Consider the following 17678-nt stretch of genomic DNA (forward strand, 5'->3'; position numbering starts at 1 on the left):
CCTTATCAACATCTGTTGTTTTCACACCTCATCCGTTAATATCTCTGGACATCCCTCTCAAACAATGAGCAGGAGTGGGCTATTTAGTTGCTTGTGCTTACTCTGCCAGTCAGCAAGATCACGGGTGATCTTTTACCTCAGCGTCGTTTCTCACCTCTCATCCCGAGCTGCACATATCTATCCATGCCATGGGTTCATCTACCTTTCCCGTCAGGCCTCTCGCATTGAAATAGTTGCCGCTTAGTTCGACTTCCCAGCCTCACTCCCTACCTTGCCCCTGGCCATCCTGTTGCTGAACTTGCTTCCATTGCCTTCCGTACTGACGTCCGCCTCTCACCTGCCTCAGTCCCGCACTGGATCCTGTCCACCTGCCAGTCTGAAGAAGGGTCTCTCCAGAGATGCTGCCTGTCCTGCTGAGTTACCCCAGCATTTTGTCTCTACCTTTAGTTTAAACCCAAGATAGACACAAAAAGCTGGAGTAACTCAGCGGGACAGGCAGCATCTCGGGAGAGAAGGAATGGGTGACGTTTCGGGTCGAGGCCCTTCTTCAGACTGATGTCAGGGGAGTGGGCGGGACAGAGATAGAATGTAGTCGGAGACAGTAAGACTGGTGGGAGAACTGGGAAGGGGGAGGGGATGGAGAGAGAGGGAAAGCAAAGGCTACTTGAAGATAGAAAAGTCAATGTTCATATCACTGGGGTGTAAGCTGCCCAAGCGAAATATGAGGTGCTGTTCCTCCAATTTGCACTGGGCATCACTCTGACAGTGGAGGAGGCCCAGGTCAGAAAGGTCAGATTGGGAATGGGAGGGGGAGTTGAAGTGCTGAGCCACGGGGAGATCATGTAGGTTAAGGCGGACTGAGCGAAACGACACGAAACGAAACGAACGCCGAGCCTGCGCTTGGTCTCGCCGTTGTACAGGAGTTGACACCTGGAACAGTGGATACAGTAGATGAGGTTGGAGGAGGTGCAGGTGAACCTCTGCCTCACCTGGAAAGACTGTCGGTGTCCTTGGATGGAGTCGAGGGGGGAGGTAAAGGGACAGGTGTTGCATCTCCTGCGGTTGCAGGGGAAAGTGCCCGGGGATGGGGTGGTTTGGGTGGGAAGGGAGGAGTGGACCAGGGGGTTAGGGAGGGAACGGTCTCTGTGGAAAGCAGAAAGGGGAGGGGATGGGAAGATGTTTAAACCCTCCTGAGTCACACTCGCAAAGCTGCCCGCAGGGATATTCATTTCCCTCCACTGCAGGGGCCCCAGAAGAGGCCCAAATGGTCCAAAAATCTGAATCCCTGCCCTCCTGCATCAATCTATCCCTGATCGGACTATCCTCGATCTTTACCTTTGCTGGTTTTACCTTGCAATAAACGCTATTCCCTTATCATGTATCTATACGCTGTAAACGGCTCGATTGTAATCACGTATTGTCGTTCCGCTGACTGGATAGCACGCAGCAAAAGCTTTTCACTGTACCTCGGTACACGTGACAATAAACTCAACTAAACTTCTCAGCCATGAATTCACATGTCGCATCTTTTCTGTTGGTACGCTCACCAGCTGAGGGAGCTGGGGGTAATTGTGGTGGACCTTTGTTGCACTTTGGCAGGCTAGTTCTTCCCAAAGATACTAGAGGAGCAAGATGAACCACTCCGTCGAAATCGCCTGTACTGAAGTGTGGTACGCAAAGGAGCGTAATGGCCGCCATTTTAGTAAGCAAAACCCGCCGTTTGCTCTGCCTCTCGCGGTGTAATCAGTGTTTTGGGGGCAACAGTATGCGTGATGAAACCATAAAAATGCAGAATATATCTCATCTATTAACTCACAGATGTTTGTTACTTTTTAAAAAAAATGTTTCTGCAAGTTTCTGCCTACTAAAATGGCGCCGTGACGTACTACGGTTTTTAGGGTCGAGTGGTCTATCTTGCTCTGCTCTATTATCTTTGCCCATTCCTTCTATCCAGAGATGCTGCCTGTCCCGCTGAGTTACTCCAGCATTCTGTGCCTATCTTTGGTTTAAACCAGCATCTGCAGTTCCTTCCTGCACAGTAAACGTGGGTCATTCTCATGCAGAGAAATCCAACCCATTCAGCTTGTGGTTCAGAACATAATACAATAAAGCTAGGAATGATGCACACCGATGGGATCATCAATAACAATTGAATTAACAGTAGAAAATGCAGATGAACCAATGACGTACTACGGTTTTTAGGGTCGAGTGGTCTATCTTGCTCCTCTAGTATCTTTGGTTCTTCCTTCAGTAACTGGGCCAGACTGCACAAAGTAATCCCAATACAGTCTCACCAGGCATTTTAACTCTTATACTCAAAACCCTTTCTTTCTTGTAAAAAAGCAAAGAACTGCAGACGCCAAAAAGGAATCTCCCCTCACCCTTCATCATTCATCCTCTCTGGATCGCCACCTAGTCTTCATCGTTCTCTCCAACCCTATCGTTGAAGAGAAATCTTCTTACTTTGAAGCATTAATTTCGCTTCTCAAGCTGCAGGATGTAGCCTGACCTACTGGGCATTTCCAGTATTAGCTGCTTCCGTATAAAATATCGTGTTTCGCTTGTTGGAGCCCGCGGCCGGTGGAGTCGATGGTGCCCGTGGCTGGGGCCCGGGTTGGCACCACGGAGGCGTTCTGGAGAGGACCCGGTGGCTTTAGTGGAGAGGGCGGTCGATGATGGCGCCGATGAAGCAGACGAGGACAGACCACGTGGAACTGAGGGACACCACTGTGGAGGAAAGAACTGCAGATGCTGGTCCAAAGCGAAAGTCGACACAAAATAAATGCTGGAGTAACTCAGCGGGACAGGCAGCATCTCTGGAGAGAAGGAATGGGTGATGTTTCGGGCCGAGACCCTTCTTCAGACTCACACCTGAGGACACCACTGCTGAGGGAAGGAACAATGGAGGACCAGGCGCGGGGGAGGGGGGGGAAGAACATAGGGGAATCTGGCGATGGGGTACTTTGTAACTCTGTCAGCGCCCTTTATGTAGTGACTATTTGCATACCTTGAGTTTGCAAGTAAAGAATTTCACTGTGTCTTGTCACATGTGACAATAAATGAATCATTCATTCATTCATTCATTCATTCATTCATTCATTCATTCATTCATTCATTCATTCATCTAATGAAGCAAATTATTGAATGACTTACTGTTTCTTTTTGCATTCTGTGCCTTGATCAATTTTGAACTCTGGCAAATTAACAAAGCCTTCAGCTTTCTCTGCCTGTGGAAAGGATAGAATTGATTTTTCATTTAGGAAAGAAGGGATCAATAATTACCCATGTTTGTTTTGTCAAGACCTGTGCTTTAATCAATTAGTACCTGGAATTCTAACTTTAAAATTGATCATAGACACTCAACTAGACTGACGATTATGTGAAAGCAAATTATACTAAACTTCTAGATTAGTATTGGTGCAGCGGTAGAGTTGCTGCATTACAGCGCCATAGACCCGGGTTCGATCCTGACTACGGGTGCTGTCTGTACGGAGTTTGCACGTTCTCCCCGTGACCTGCGTGTGTTTTTCTCCGAAATCTTCGGTTTCCTCCCACACTCCAAAGGTTTGTCGGTTAATTGGTTTGGTATAAAATGTAAAATTGACCCTCGTGTGCGTAGGATGGTGTTAATGTGCGGGGATCGCTGGTCAGTGCAGACTCGGTGGGCCGAAGGGCCTGTTTCCGCGCTGTATCTCTAAACTAAACTGAACTAAAGATTGCCAGAAATACCAGTTTGCACACATCTTTAAGCTTTTCATAAACCAGCCAGACGAATAATCAAAGACCTTTCGTTTCCAGCCATGATTGAACAACTCAGTATACAAACACTGATGAAAAATATCTATCAAGCTGATGCGAGCCTAACTATTCTCTTATTGCACAAAGCCCTTATGGGGAATTCAGCATTGTCCTGTGGTTTTGAACAGAACTTAACACGCTTCTCTCTGCTTGATGGGCCTTTGAACATACTGCAACCGGATGGTAATGAGGGGAACTATTTGCAGAACATGTGGAATATTATGTAAATATTTTAATAGCCGAGAAGGGCAATCACTTTCTCACTCAAATTTTGATCAGTCGGAGGAAAGGACTCTTTTAACTTTTATGTACAAGTCGAGTAAATGTATTCAAAATATTCAAGACATTGAGGGAGACAAGATGATCAAGTCTTTAATTGGTGTTTTCTTAAAAATGGTATCATGGAATACTTTGGTTTGGTTTAGTTTAGTTTATTGTCACGTGTACTGAGGTACAGTGAAAAGCTTTTGTTGCATGCCATCCAGTCAGCGGAAAGACAATGCTTTGTTACAATCGAGCCATTTACAGTGTACAGATATAAATTCACAAAATGCTGGAGTAACTCAGCAGGTCAGGCAGCATCTCAGGAGAGAAGGAATGGGTGACGTTTCGGGTCGACACCCTTCTTCAGATATAAGATAAGGGAATTACGTTTAGTGCAAGGTAAAGCCAGCAAAGTCCGATCAAGGATAGTCCGAGGGTTACAATTGAAGTAGATAGTAGTTCAGGATTGCTCTCTGGTTGTGGTAGGATGATTCAGTTGCCTGATAACAGCTGGGAAGAGACAGTCCCTGAATCTGGATGTGTGCGTTTTCACACTTGTGTACCTTTTGCCTGATGGGAGAGGGGAGAAGAGGGAGTGGCCAGGGTCCCATATGGTGGCTAAATATATTTAGTTTAAATTCCATACATTCCTCTATTCTTAAAGACCCTTTTATCAACTTTGCATATAGGAACATTTAATGTGCATTGTATTACAACGATAAAACATTGCATCTAACAATTTTACAAATTTAAAATGTTTTCACTGCAAAATATATGAACAAAAAATGTGAACAAAAACATTAACTTGAGAAGCTAGCAATTCCTGTCAATTCCCCTACACACAATTATCCGACACACACTGGGGACAATTTTTACATTTACCAAGCCAGTTAACCTACAAACCTGTACGTCTTTGGAGTGTGGGAGGAAACCGAAGATCTCGGGGAAAACCCATGCAGGTCACGGGGAGAACGTACAAACTCCGTACAGACAGCACCCGTAGTCGGGATGGAACCCGGGTCTCTGGCGCTGCATTTGCTGTAAGGCAGCAACTCTACCGCTGCGCCACTGCCCAGAATGGTTGAAGGTGAGAGTCCTTCATAATTCGGGCGGCACGGTGGTGCAGCGGTAGAGCTACTGCCTTAAAGCACCGGAGACCCGGGTTCGATCCTGACTACGGGCGCCGTCTGTACGGAGTTTGTACGTTCTCCCCGTGACCTGCGTGGGTTTTCTCCGAGATCTTCGGTTTCCTCCCACGCTCCAAAGACGTACAGGTTTGTTGGTTAATTGCCTCTGCATAAAACTGTAAATTTTCCCTCGTGTGAGACGGGCACGACCACCGGCGGTAGCTCTGCCACTGCGTCACCGAGCTGCCCAGCGCTTCTCAAATTCATTTATCCTTATTCAGCATGGACGTACGATGAGAACCCACACATTTCTCCATCTGTAGCTTCCTCAATTGCAGTTAAATGTTCAGACATAATGAATGTTATGAAGGCCAATGCAATATTGGCCTTCATAACAAGAGGAGTTGAGTATAGGAGCAAAGAGGTCCTTCTGCAGTTGTACAGGGCCCTAGTGAGATCGCACCTGGAGTACTGTGTGCACTTTTGGTCTCCAAATTTGAGGAAGGATATTCTTGCTATTGAGGGCGTGCAGCGTAGGTTTACTAGGTTAATTCCCAGAATGGCGGGACTGTCATATGTTGAAAGACTGGAGCGACTAGGCTTGTATACACTGGAATTTAGAAGGATGAGAGGAGTTCTTATAAGATTATTAAAGGGTTGGACACGTTAGAGGCAGGAAACATTTTCCCAATGATGGGGGAGTCCAGAACCAGGGGCCACAGTTTAAGAATAAGGGGTAGGCCATTTAGAACGGAGATGAGGAAAAACTTTTTCAGTCAGAGAGTTGTGAATCTGTGGAATTCTCTGCCTCAGAAGGCAGTGGAGGCCAATTCTCTGAATGCATTCAAGAGAGAGCTAGATAGAGCTCTTAAAGATAGTGGAGTCAGGGGGTATGGGGAGAAGGCAGGAACGGGGTACTGATTGAGAATGATCAGCCATGATCACATTGAATGGCGGTGCTGGCTCGAAAGGCCGAATGGCCTCCTCCTGCACCTATTGTCTATTGTCTATTGAATGAGATTAAAGCAGTGCATTGCATATCACAATTCAAGCCTGGGCTAAAGTGAAGGCACAGGAATAACAGAATAGAATATACTCACAGCCTGGTTGGTATACCAATACAGGTAGGTCCCTTTCAGCACAAACCAGTACTTTTTCCATTTATTGCCCATAAAGCCCTTGTTGGATTTCTTCTTATACAGCCATCCCTGATAGTCCGGACGCCCAAGGTCTTTGCAGGAAATTCTTCTTCTGCTCATTGTTGAACTTCCTACAAACAGGAAAACAAATGAAGTGATCGGTCTGCTGCGGACTTTAAAGCAAAACCCACCCTTTGAATTCAGCACGCCTTGCCTTGGGACGTTACCTTTTAGATAAAACATCATCAAATAAGTATTGGGGGGTAGACACAAAATGCTGGAGTAACTCAGCGGGTCAGGCAGCATCTCGGGGGAGAAGGAATGGGTGTCTTTTCGGGTCGAGACCCTTCCTCGGACTGATCGGTCTGAAGAAGGGTCTCGACCTGAAATGTCACCCATTCCTTCTCTGTCGAGATGGGCTTCCTGACTCGTTGAGTTACTCCAGCATTTTGTGTCTACCTTCGATTTAAGCCAGCATCTGCAGGTTTTTTTCCTATCAAATAACTATTGATCGTCAAGCCATTTTAATTACAGCAGCAACTAGAGTTCAGGTTATTCAACAGAGCACCTCTCTGTATAGCATCGTAACAGCATGGAAACAGGCCCTTCGGCCCAACTTGCCTACATCAACCACGATGCCCCATCTGCACTAGTCCCACCTGCCTGCATTTGGCCCATATCATTTCTAGTCACAGAATTATACAGTATTGTTGTGATCATTTTAGTTTAGTTTAGAGATACAGCGCTGAAACAGGTCCTTTGGCCCACTGAGTCCGCACCGACCAGCGATCCCTGCGCATTAACACTATCCTAACACTAATTGCATTAACACTAACACTGGGGACAATTTACATTTATAGCAAGCCAATTAACCTACAAACCTGTACGTCTTTGGAGTGTGGGAGGTAACCGAAGATCTTGGTGAAAACCCACGCAGGTCACGGAGAGAACGTACAAACTCCGTACAGACGGCGCCCGTAGTCAGGATCGAACCTGAGTCACCGGCGCTGCATTCACTGGAAGGCAGCAACTCTACTGCTGCGCCACCGTACCGGATCGCCGAAGAGATCTAATGAGCAATAGTGTATGAACAGCGAAACAAAGTTACCTCGAGTCTTCCTTCTTGGTGACCGCAGTGAAACCTATGAAGATAAAACAAATAACACGTATCATTTGCATTACAAGTGCACAGACATTTAAAGCCACACTGCGCAAACAGCCCTCTGAGCCTTGAGCTCTTTTACCAATATCTGGCTGCTGCAAAACACACACACACACACACACACACACACACACACACACACACACACACACACACACATACACACACACTCACGCACACATACACACACACAAACACACACACTCACACACTCACACACACACACTCACACACACACACACAGTCACACACACACACACACACACACACACATACACACACACTCACGCACACATACACACACACAAACACACACACTCACACACACACACACACACAGTCACACACACACACACTCACACACAACACACTCACACACAAACAAATCAAATGAGGATGTAGGTGAAGATCCTGTGGCCAGGCCTTCCCATTGCTGTCACCTACGTGGGCAGAGAGGGTCAGAGAACAATCCCAATACAAAGTCATACTTACAGCTGAATTGCCATTAGCTGCTCCTTCAGCTGAGACTGAAGCCGAGGAAGGCTGCAAAGGAAAATAAAATTAAAACATAATTAAAAAAATTGTGGATTCAACTAACACACGACGTTGAGCTTCACGGTGTGCTACAAACAGGAAGCAAAGCGTGTGAGGTGTGGACCAATTATGTGGGTTTTGACTGCACTTTATACTTCAAAACATGGTATCTCATACCCACTTTGTTTCCTTCGGCAGTTCGAACAAACTTTACAAAGTCATGTGATATTTGCCCAAATAGAAATGAGAACGGATGTTCTTGTCCTTGCCACTTGAAGGATCAAGACTACACAACCTTGAAATTCAAGTGAATTTATGTCCACTCTCCCAGAACCACCTGGAGCAGTTCCTAGTTTAAAGTGTGACCTTGTAAACCTGTGCAAAACAAAAATACAGATCTTCAAACTGAAGCAAAAACCTGAATCCCAAAGCTGGGGATGCATGCCGTCAAATAATTTACTCGGGTACAATAACATGATGTCAACACACATGGAAGAAATAACCTGCACTAATGTGGAGGCACCAAGATTTAATTTAATGCTTCATCAGTATAATGACAAGGTTTGTATTTGGTTAATCCTTTGCCTACGCTAAATGACCTGGCCTTGAGAGATTTCAGTAGTTGGAAGTGTGAAGCTCCTTATTTCTCTACAGCTGATTGCCTTTTCCCATTCTTTAGTTTAGGTTAGTTTAGAGATTCAGCGCGGAAATAGGCCCTTCGGGGCACTGAGTCCGCTCCGACCAGCGATCCCCATTACACTAGGTACTAAAATACACGCCACACACTAGGGACAATTTACAATTTTTACCAAAGTATGGCGAGTCTGAAGGCTTGTACTTTGTTAAAGAAGTTTATTGCGGTAGCAATATTCAATTACAAAGGATAACAACCGAGATTACAGACGACCATTAACTCAAACTATTCACATCGAAGTTCTCTTCCCACTGACTGGTTTTGGGCGCCAAAACCACTACGTGACCTTGCTGGCCAATCCGAGGGTTCGACTCTCAGGACCAATCCCTATGGTCGCTACAAAAGCCAATTAACCGACAAACCTGTACATCTTTGGAGTGTGGGAGGAAACCGGTGAGAACCCACACAGTCCCGGGGTGAACGTGCAAACTCCGCACAGACAGCACCTGTGGTCAGGATGGAACCCGGGTCTCTGGCGCTGTAAGGCAGCAACTCTACTGCTGCGCCACCGTGCCGCCCGTAGACTTCTGATCACCTAACAGTAATGTGGATATTTATTCACAAAATGCTGGAGTAACTCAGCAGGTCAGGCAGCATCTCAGGAGAGAAGGAATGGGTGACGATTCGGGTCGAGACCCTTCTGGGGTCTCGACCAGAAACGTCACCCATTCCTTCTCTCGTGAGATGCTGCCTGACCTGCTGAGTTACTCCAGCATTTTGTGAATAAATACCTTCGATTTGTACCAGCATCTGCAGTTATTTTCTTACACTACCAGTAATGTGGACCTTACACATCTGTATGTTAAACTGTTTCTTCCGTAGGATTCCCTACTCAATCTATTAATACCATTCTATACCATTCTACCTCCCGAGCACACTATTTACTGTGCCTTTGATCCTGCCTATAAGAACATTTGTACGTATGGCTCTAGTCCTTTATGCATTATCTACACATAAATGTAGGTAAACGAAAAACCAAAGGCTCGACTAAACTCTTTTATGAATAGAACTCTTCCACAGTACGTGTGAGGCCACTAAGAAAACAAGCAAGCGTTAATGTAATAGCTTTCTTTCGAAGTTTCAATCAAGTAATTTTTAATCTAGGTAATATATTACCAAACGTCAGCACAGCTAGGTCGAATAAGCAGCATAACTGGTCCCACCAAGATGCAGCACAGAACACCACAGGAGATCCTTCTTCCCTGTGGCTATCAAACTGTACAACTCCTCTCCCTTCTGTCGTGGGGTAGACTGAGACTGACTCCCCCTCCCCCTCTCCCCATCTTCTCCCCAATCTCTGCACATTCCCAATCCTTTCTGCCCGTCACTTTGATTGCATTTTGTGTTTTTATGACTGTTGGCAGGTCAATTTCCCTTCTGGGATAAATAAAGTTATCTCGCATCGTACCGTATATGGCAAAGACCAGATAATGAGTTTAAGGAAGATGGTTACATCATGGAAAAGTCAGAGAGGTAACTATTCAACCCATCCACTGCCTGTCAGATTTGTAGGGCCTGTCTCCACCTATATCCTTCCTTTGTCCCGCCCCCTCCCCTGACATCAGCCTGAAGAAGGGTCTCGACCCGAAACGTCACCCATTCCCTCTCTCCTGAGATGCTGCCTGACCTGCTGAGTTACTCCAGCATTTTACATAGAAACATAGAAAATAGGTGCAGGACTAGGCCATTTTGTGATACCAGCTTTGTTGAGTGTGTCCTAGTTCCTCATTCTTCCCTGGTAGCTCTTAAGAAAACTATTTTCTCTTAAGTACCCCTCTAAATATCCTATAAAAACTTTAATTAACAGTCTTTTCATTAATTTTTCAGGCAATGTCCAAATGGAGCCTTGTTTTTAAAGAGGTTTCTCCTCCTACCCCTTCTGTCCCTTTAACCAGAACACTGAGGATAACTCTTCCATTTTTCAAAAGACTGCCACATCACGCCAATGTAGCGATGGTCACGGTGGCTCAGTGGAAGAGTTGCTGCCCTGCAGTGCCAGAGACCCGGCCAATCCCAACTACGGGTACTGTCTGTACGGAGTTTGTACGTTCTCCCCGTGACCTGCGTGGGCTTTCTTTGAGATCTTCGGTTTCCTCACACACTCCAAAGACGTGCAGGTTTGTAGGTTAATTGGCGTGGTATAAACGTAAAATACTGTTAATGTGCGGGGATCGCTGGTCGGCGCGGACCCTGTGGGTCGAAAGGCCTGTTTCTGCGCTGTATCTCTAAACTAAACTAAAAGCTACAGAGCAGTTTTCATATCATCCTCTGAGCTCCTGACCATATCAATAAATTATATTCATCATGTATCCACTTCTATGCATTCTCATTTTATAGACAATAGACAATAGGTGCAGGAGGAGGCCATTCGGCCCTTCGAGCCAGCATCACCATTCAATGTGATCATGGCTGATCATTCTCAATCAGTACCCCGTTCCTGCCTTCACCCCATACCCCCTGACTCCGCTATCCTTTAGAGCTCTATCTAGCTCTCTCTTGAAAGCATCCAGAGAATTGGCCTCCACTGCCCTCTGAGGCATTGAATTCCACAGATTTACAACTCTCTGAGTGAAAAGGTTTTTCCTCATCTCCGTTCTAAATGGCCTACCCCTTATTCTTAAACATATTGGTTGTGTTCATTGTACAACCTTATCAATTTATTGATGTTATTTCAATAGGGCGGCACGGTGGCGCAGCGGTAGAGTTGCTGCCTTGCAGCGCCAGGGACCCGGGTTCGATCCTGACTACGGGCGCTGTCTGTACAGAGTTTGTACGTTCTCCCCGTGACCTGCGTGGGTTTTCTCCGAGATCTCCTGGATCTCGGATATCGGTAGCAAAGAAAGCAAACTCAATGCTAGCATTTATTTCAAGAGGGCTTGTATACAAAAACAGGGATGTGATGTTGAGGCTCTATAAGGCCGCTTTTGGAATATTGTGAGCAATTTTGGGCCCCATATCTGGGGAAGGATGTGCTGGCTCTGGAGAGGGTCCAGAGGAGGTTTACAAGAATGATCCCAGGAATGAGAGGGTTAACCTATGATGTGCGTTTGTCGGCACTGGGCCTGTACTCGCTGGAGTTTAGAAGAATGAGGGGGGACCTCACTGAAACTTACAGAATAGTGAAAGGCTTGGGTCGAGTGGATGTGGGGAGGATGTTTCCACCAGTGGGAGAGTCACAGTGGAGGTCACAGCCTCAGAATTAAAGGACGTTCTTTTCGGAAGGAGATGAGGAGAAATTACTTTAGTCAGAGGGTGGTGAATCTGTGGAATTCTTTGCCACAGAAGGCTGTGGAGGTCAAGTCAGTGGAAAATTTTAAGGCAGAGATAGATAGATTCTTGATTAGTACGGGTGTCAGAGGTTATGGGGAGAAGGCAGGAGAATGGGGTTAGGAGGGAGAGATAGATCAGCCATGATTGAATGGCGGGGTAGACTTGGTGGGCCGAATGGCCTATTTCTACTCCTATCACTTATGACCTTATGACCACAGGAGACCTGGGACAGTGGCCTGGAGGGGGAAGAATTAACCCACAGACTGAATTAACCCACAGACTGAATTAACCCACAACTAATTAACCCACAGACTGAATTAACCCACAGACTGAATTAACCCACAGACTGAATTAACCCACAGACTGAATTAACCCACAGACTGAATTAACCCACTGACTGAATTAACCCAGAACTAATTAACCCACAGACTGAATTAACCCACAACTAATTAACCCACAGACTGAATTAACCCACAACTAATTAACCCACAGACTGAATTAACCCACAACTAATTAACCCACAGACTGAATTAACCCACAACTAATTAACCCACAGATTGAATTAACCCACTAATTAACCCACAGACTGAATTAACCCACAACTGATTAACCCACAGACTGAATTAACCCACAACTAATTAACCCACAGATTGAATTATCCCACTAATTAACCCACAGACTGAATTAACCCACAACTGATTAACCCACAGACTGAATTAACCCACAACTAATTAACTAGGTCGGCACGGTGGCGCAGCGGTAGAGTTGCTGCCTTACAGCGAATGCAGCGCCGGAGACTCAGGTTCGATCCTGGCTACGGGCGCCGTCTGTACGGAGTTTGTACGTTCTCCCCGTGACCTGCGTGGGTTGTCTCCGCGATCTTCGGTTTCCTCCCACACTCCAAAGACGTGCAGGTTTGTAGGTTAATTGGATGGGCAAATGTAAAACATGTCCCTAGTGAGTGTAGGATAGTGTAATAATGTGCGGGGATCGCTGGGCGGCGCGGACCCGGTGGGCCGAAGGGCCTGTTTCTGCGCTGTATTTCTAAATCTAAAAAATCGAAACGGATCCTGTCCAGTGTGGCATTTCTCCAAGAGAAGAAATGAGTCCTCAATTTCAAATGAGCTCTGCTGTTCTCCAGACTGAGCTCTCTGTCTCCGGATCTCCCATGAGATCTTGCAAAACCCTTGTAAATCATACACGTTTAATTACATAAAGCCCCTCAATCGCCGCTGTGCACTTTCCTGCAGAATAAGGCTCTTCCCTCCCTCAAAATAGCAACTCTGCCCCCTCACCGCAACCTTTCAGTCCCTCTCTTGCTTTCCTCTTTCCAAATTTTTTAACAGAAAATAGGTGCTGGAGGAGGCCATTTGGCCCTTCGAGCCAGCACCGCCATTCATTGTGATCATGGCTGATCATCCACAATCAGTAACCCGTGACTGCCTTCTCCCCGTATCCCTTGATCCCGCTAGCCCCTAGAGCTCTATCTAACTCTCTTTTAAATTCATCCAGTGAATTGGCCTCCACTGCCTTCTGCGGCAGAGAATTCCACAAATTCACAACTCTCCGGGTGAAAACGTTTCCATAGAGGTGAATAGTTTTCCCACCTATTTTTGCATCACCCGCAAGCAGGGCTGTGATTCCCTTCCTCCAAATCACTAATGTACAACGTACACTGTCAGAGGTGAAACTCCCATTATCTGTGTTTATATTCCTTGCTAGCGACCGTTTTGTTTAGATTTAGGTTTAGAGATACAGCGCAGAAACGGGCCCTTCGGCCCACCGGGTCCGCGCCGCCCAGCGATCCCCGCACACTAACACTATCCTACACCCACTAGGGGCAATTTTTACATTTGCCCAGCCAATTAACCTACATACCTGTACGTCTTTGGAGTGTGGGAGGAAACCGAAGACCTCGGAGAAAACCCACGCAGGTCACGGGGAGAGCGTACAAACTCCGTACAGACGGCGCCCGTAGTCGGGATCGAACCTGAGACTCCGGCGCTGTATTCGCTGTAAAAGGCAGCAACTCTACCGCTGCGCCACCGTGACCGCCCTAGCTTCTACCCTCCTTTGCTGGATTCAGTTTATCCACCACTAACCTTTGCTCGGTGGTTTTCTCTGTCGGTGACACATCTCCTCATCTCCTGTGGCTCACTGGTCTCAGCCTCCCTTACTGCTGGGAGCCATGAATAACCTGGTTAAAAGCTGCCACTGCCCACCCACAGCTTGGCCCTTAACTCTTTCTCTCAGCACCATGATTCGTTTTGCCTCCCTCTGCCTCCCTCCAGCCTCCAGTACGCCCCACTGCAGACAGACCATGGTGGGTGCTTCTCATCGCCCAGACAGTGCCGAGAATGAGTGTGTGGAGCGGCTCTATCTCTTAGTGATGCATTCAACAGTGCTAGATTTAGCTCTTAGGGCTAACGAAATCAAGGGACATGGGGAGAAAGCCGGAAGGGGTACTGATTTTGGATGATCAGCCGTGATCATGGACTCATACAATCATAGAGTGATACAGTGTGGAAACAGGCCCAACTCGCCCACACCGGCCAACAATGTCCCAGCATACCCTAGTCCCACTTGCCTGTGCTTGGTTCATAACCCTCCAAACCTGTCCTATCCATGTGCCTGCCCAACTGTTTCTTAAACGATGGGATAGTCCCAGCATCAACTACCTCCTCTGGCAGCTTGTTCCATACACCCACCGCCCTTTGTGTGAAAAAGTTACCCCTCGGATTCCTATTAAATCTTTTCCCCTTCACTTTGATCGTATTGAATGGCGGTGCTGGCTCGAAGGGCCGAATGGCCTACTCCTGCACTCATTTTCTATGTTTCTATGTTTCTTCCAACAGACCAGCGAAGTACAGATTTGTAGCTTAATTGGCTTGGTATAATTGTAAATTGTCCCTGGTGTGTGTAGGATAATGCTAAGGATCGCCGGTCGGTGTGAACTCGGTGGGCCGAAGGGCCTGTTTCCCTGCTGTATCTTTAATAACTAAAAAAAGCAAAGGCCAGTATTGTCCTGTTTGATTCCATGTAATGCCATTGCATGTAGCGAAGGTTCTGGACCCCATCTACAATATGTCCCATCTGAATTTCTGCTGACTTGTGGGCCGTTATGCAATAATCCTGTATTGGTACACAACTGCTATCAGCTTGACCATCTGGAAAATGGTCACAAACAGGGTACAATCCAAAGATAGACACAAAATATTGGAGTAACTCAGCAAGACAGGTGGCATCTCTGGATAGAAGGAATGGGTGACGTTTCGGGTCGAAACCCTTCTTCAGGCAGTTCAGCTAGGTAGCACCTCGGTAGTCTATTCTCAGGAACGTAAGGTGGCATGAGTAATGTTAATGAACAGCATTTCTTTGCTAAAATCTGCTCATCCAAGCTCAGTTTGGGATCTAAAAAGACTACCTGACTCCAGACATCAAAGTACAGGAGGTATCCCTGGTGTAAAGGAAAATAGGTGAGGTTGTTTGAAGTCAACCCTGCACATCTCAAGAGATTACATGGCAGGACAGGCAGCATCTCTGGACAGAAGGAATGGGCGACGTTTCAGGTCAAGACCCTTCTTCAGACTGAAGGACAGATTCAACCTGAACCGTCACCCATTCCTTCTCTCCAGAGATGCATCTGCAGTTCCTTCCTGCACACTCAGAAAAACACATCTTGTCTCAAAGAAATTTGAATGACTACGGGACAAAGAATAAAAACTTGGATTTGTTCTCTTGGATTTGTTCTCTTGGCAAAGAAATTCTATTTTCCTTGACAATAGTTTGTTGTACACCATTGGTTGATTTGCGGAAATATTTATTTGGTGCAGGTGCCTTGTTGTACCTGGTGCAGCTACAACCAGGTGTACCTGGTCAGGTTACAACCAGGTGTACCTGGTCAGGTTACAACCAGGTATACCTGGTACAGTTACAGCTGGGTATACCTGGTCAGGTTACAACCAGATGTACCTGGTGCAGTTACAACCAGGTGTACCTGGTGCAGTTACAACCAGGTATACCTGGTGCAGTTACAACCAGGTGCACCTGGTGCAGTACAACCAGGTGTACCTGGTGCAGTTACAACCAGGTGTACCTGGTGCACTTACAACCAGGTGTACCTGGTGCAGCTACAACCAGGTGTACCTGGATGCAAACCAGAGGTAGTGCGTTTTAGTTTGTTTAGTCTAGAGATACAGCTCGGAAACAGGCCCTTCGGCCCACCGAGTCGCACCGATCAGTGATCCCCGCACATTAACATCATCCTACACACTAGGGCCAATTTACATTTATACCAAAGCCAATTAACCTACAAACCTGGACGTCTTTGGAGTGTTGGAGGAAACCGAAGATCTCGGAGAAAACCCACGGGGTCATGGGTAGAACATACAAACTCTGTACAGACAGCGCCCGGTAGTTGGTATCAACCCGGGTCTCTGGCGCTGCAAGCGGGGCAAAGCAGCAACTCTACCGCTGCGCCACCGTGCCGCGCCAATGTCCCAAACATTGATGATGGAATCATGTGTGAAAGTAGTCATTAAACCAGTTTACAGTGGCACGAAAGAAAAGCCTGAAGGAAATGTCAAGATTTGTTCCTCTGGGCAAGTTGTTTCTGAAGGGCTCTTTCCACACTGTATCAGGTGTGACTTTACGCTTTCCTGGAGCTGTTTACATTTTGGGAAAGGGAGTTAATAATGCCACTGACTTGACCCATTCAAGAAAATTCCAAACTCAATGCAAGTCACCATCAAGCATGGCATAAGGTCAACAAGTCCTTAGTGATATTTCCATCAAAACCTACTGATGCTTAAGATCTTAGGCACGGCAAGTCAGCCTAGAACTTTTCCCAAGGGCCATGGTTGTCAGTCTTCCTGGTTTACCGGAACGATAAGTAATCCTCACCAACAACTTCTCCTGGACCATCCATATTGAAGCAACAACCAAGAAAGCACACCAACGCCTCTACTTCCTTAGAAGGCTTAGGATGTTCGGCACGTCCCCTACAACTCTCACCAACTTCAACAGATGCGCCACAGAAAGCATTCTATCAGGACGCATCACAGCTTGGTTTGGGACCAGCTCCATCCAAGACCGCAAGAAATTGCTGCGAATTGCGGACGCAGCCCAGACCGTCACACAAACCAACCTCCCTTCCATTGGCTCCATTTATACCTCACGCTGCCACGGCAAGGCCAGCAGCACAATCAAGGACGAGTCGCACCCTGGCCACTCCCTCTTCTCCCCTCTCCCATCAGGCAGAAAGGTGTAGAAGTGTGAAAACACACACCTCCAGATTCAAAGACAGTTTCTTCCCAGCCGTTATCAGGCAACTGAATCATCCTACCAAAACCAGAGAGCAGTGCAGAACTACTATCTACCTCTTTGGTGACTATCCTTGATCGGACTTTGCTGGCTTTACCTTGCACTAAACGTTATTCCCTTATCATGTATCTATACACTGTAAATGGCTCGATTGTAATTGTGTATTGCCTTTCCACTGGCTAGTTAGCACGCAACAAAAGCTTTTCACTGTACCTCGGCACATGTGACAATAAACTAAAGCGTAAAAAGTTTGAGAGGACTAGAATACAAAAACAGGGGTGTAAAGCTGAGGCTTTATAAGGTGCTGGTCAGACTGCATTTGGAGTATTGTGAGCAATTTTGGGCTCCATAGCTGACAATAAACTAAA

At 46.6% G+C, this 17678-nt stretch overlaps 1 protein-coding gene across 2 annotated transcripts in view; it reads right to left on the reverse strand.

Moving 5' to 3' along the window:
- The window catches only part of ipcef1 (interaction protein for cytohesin exchange factors 1), a 130156-nt gene that overhangs the window by 43112 nt on the left and 69366 nt on the right, over positions 1-17678 (reverse strand). For both annotated transcript variants that reach the window (XM_078404713.1, XM_078404714.1), the window contains exons 2-5: positions 7983-8033; positions 7437-7470; positions 6290-6459; positions 3154-3227 (exon numbers count right to left, since the gene is read on the reverse strand). In XM_078404713.1, the coding sequence (XP_078260839.1) occupies positions 3154-3227; positions 6290-6459; positions 7437-7470; positions 7983-8033 (329 nt within the window). The remainder of the gene's footprint in view (positions 1-3153; positions 3228-6289; positions 6460-7436; positions 7471-7982; positions 8034-17678) is intronic.

Source organism: Rhinoraja longicauda, chromosome 9 (genome assembly GCF_053455715.1).
Source record: "Rhinoraja longicauda isolate Sanriku21f chromosome 9, sRhiLon1.1, whole genome shotgun sequence".
NCBI lineage: Eukaryota > Metazoa > Chordata > Chondrichthyes > Rajiformes > Arhynchobatidae > Rhinoraja > Rhinoraja longicauda.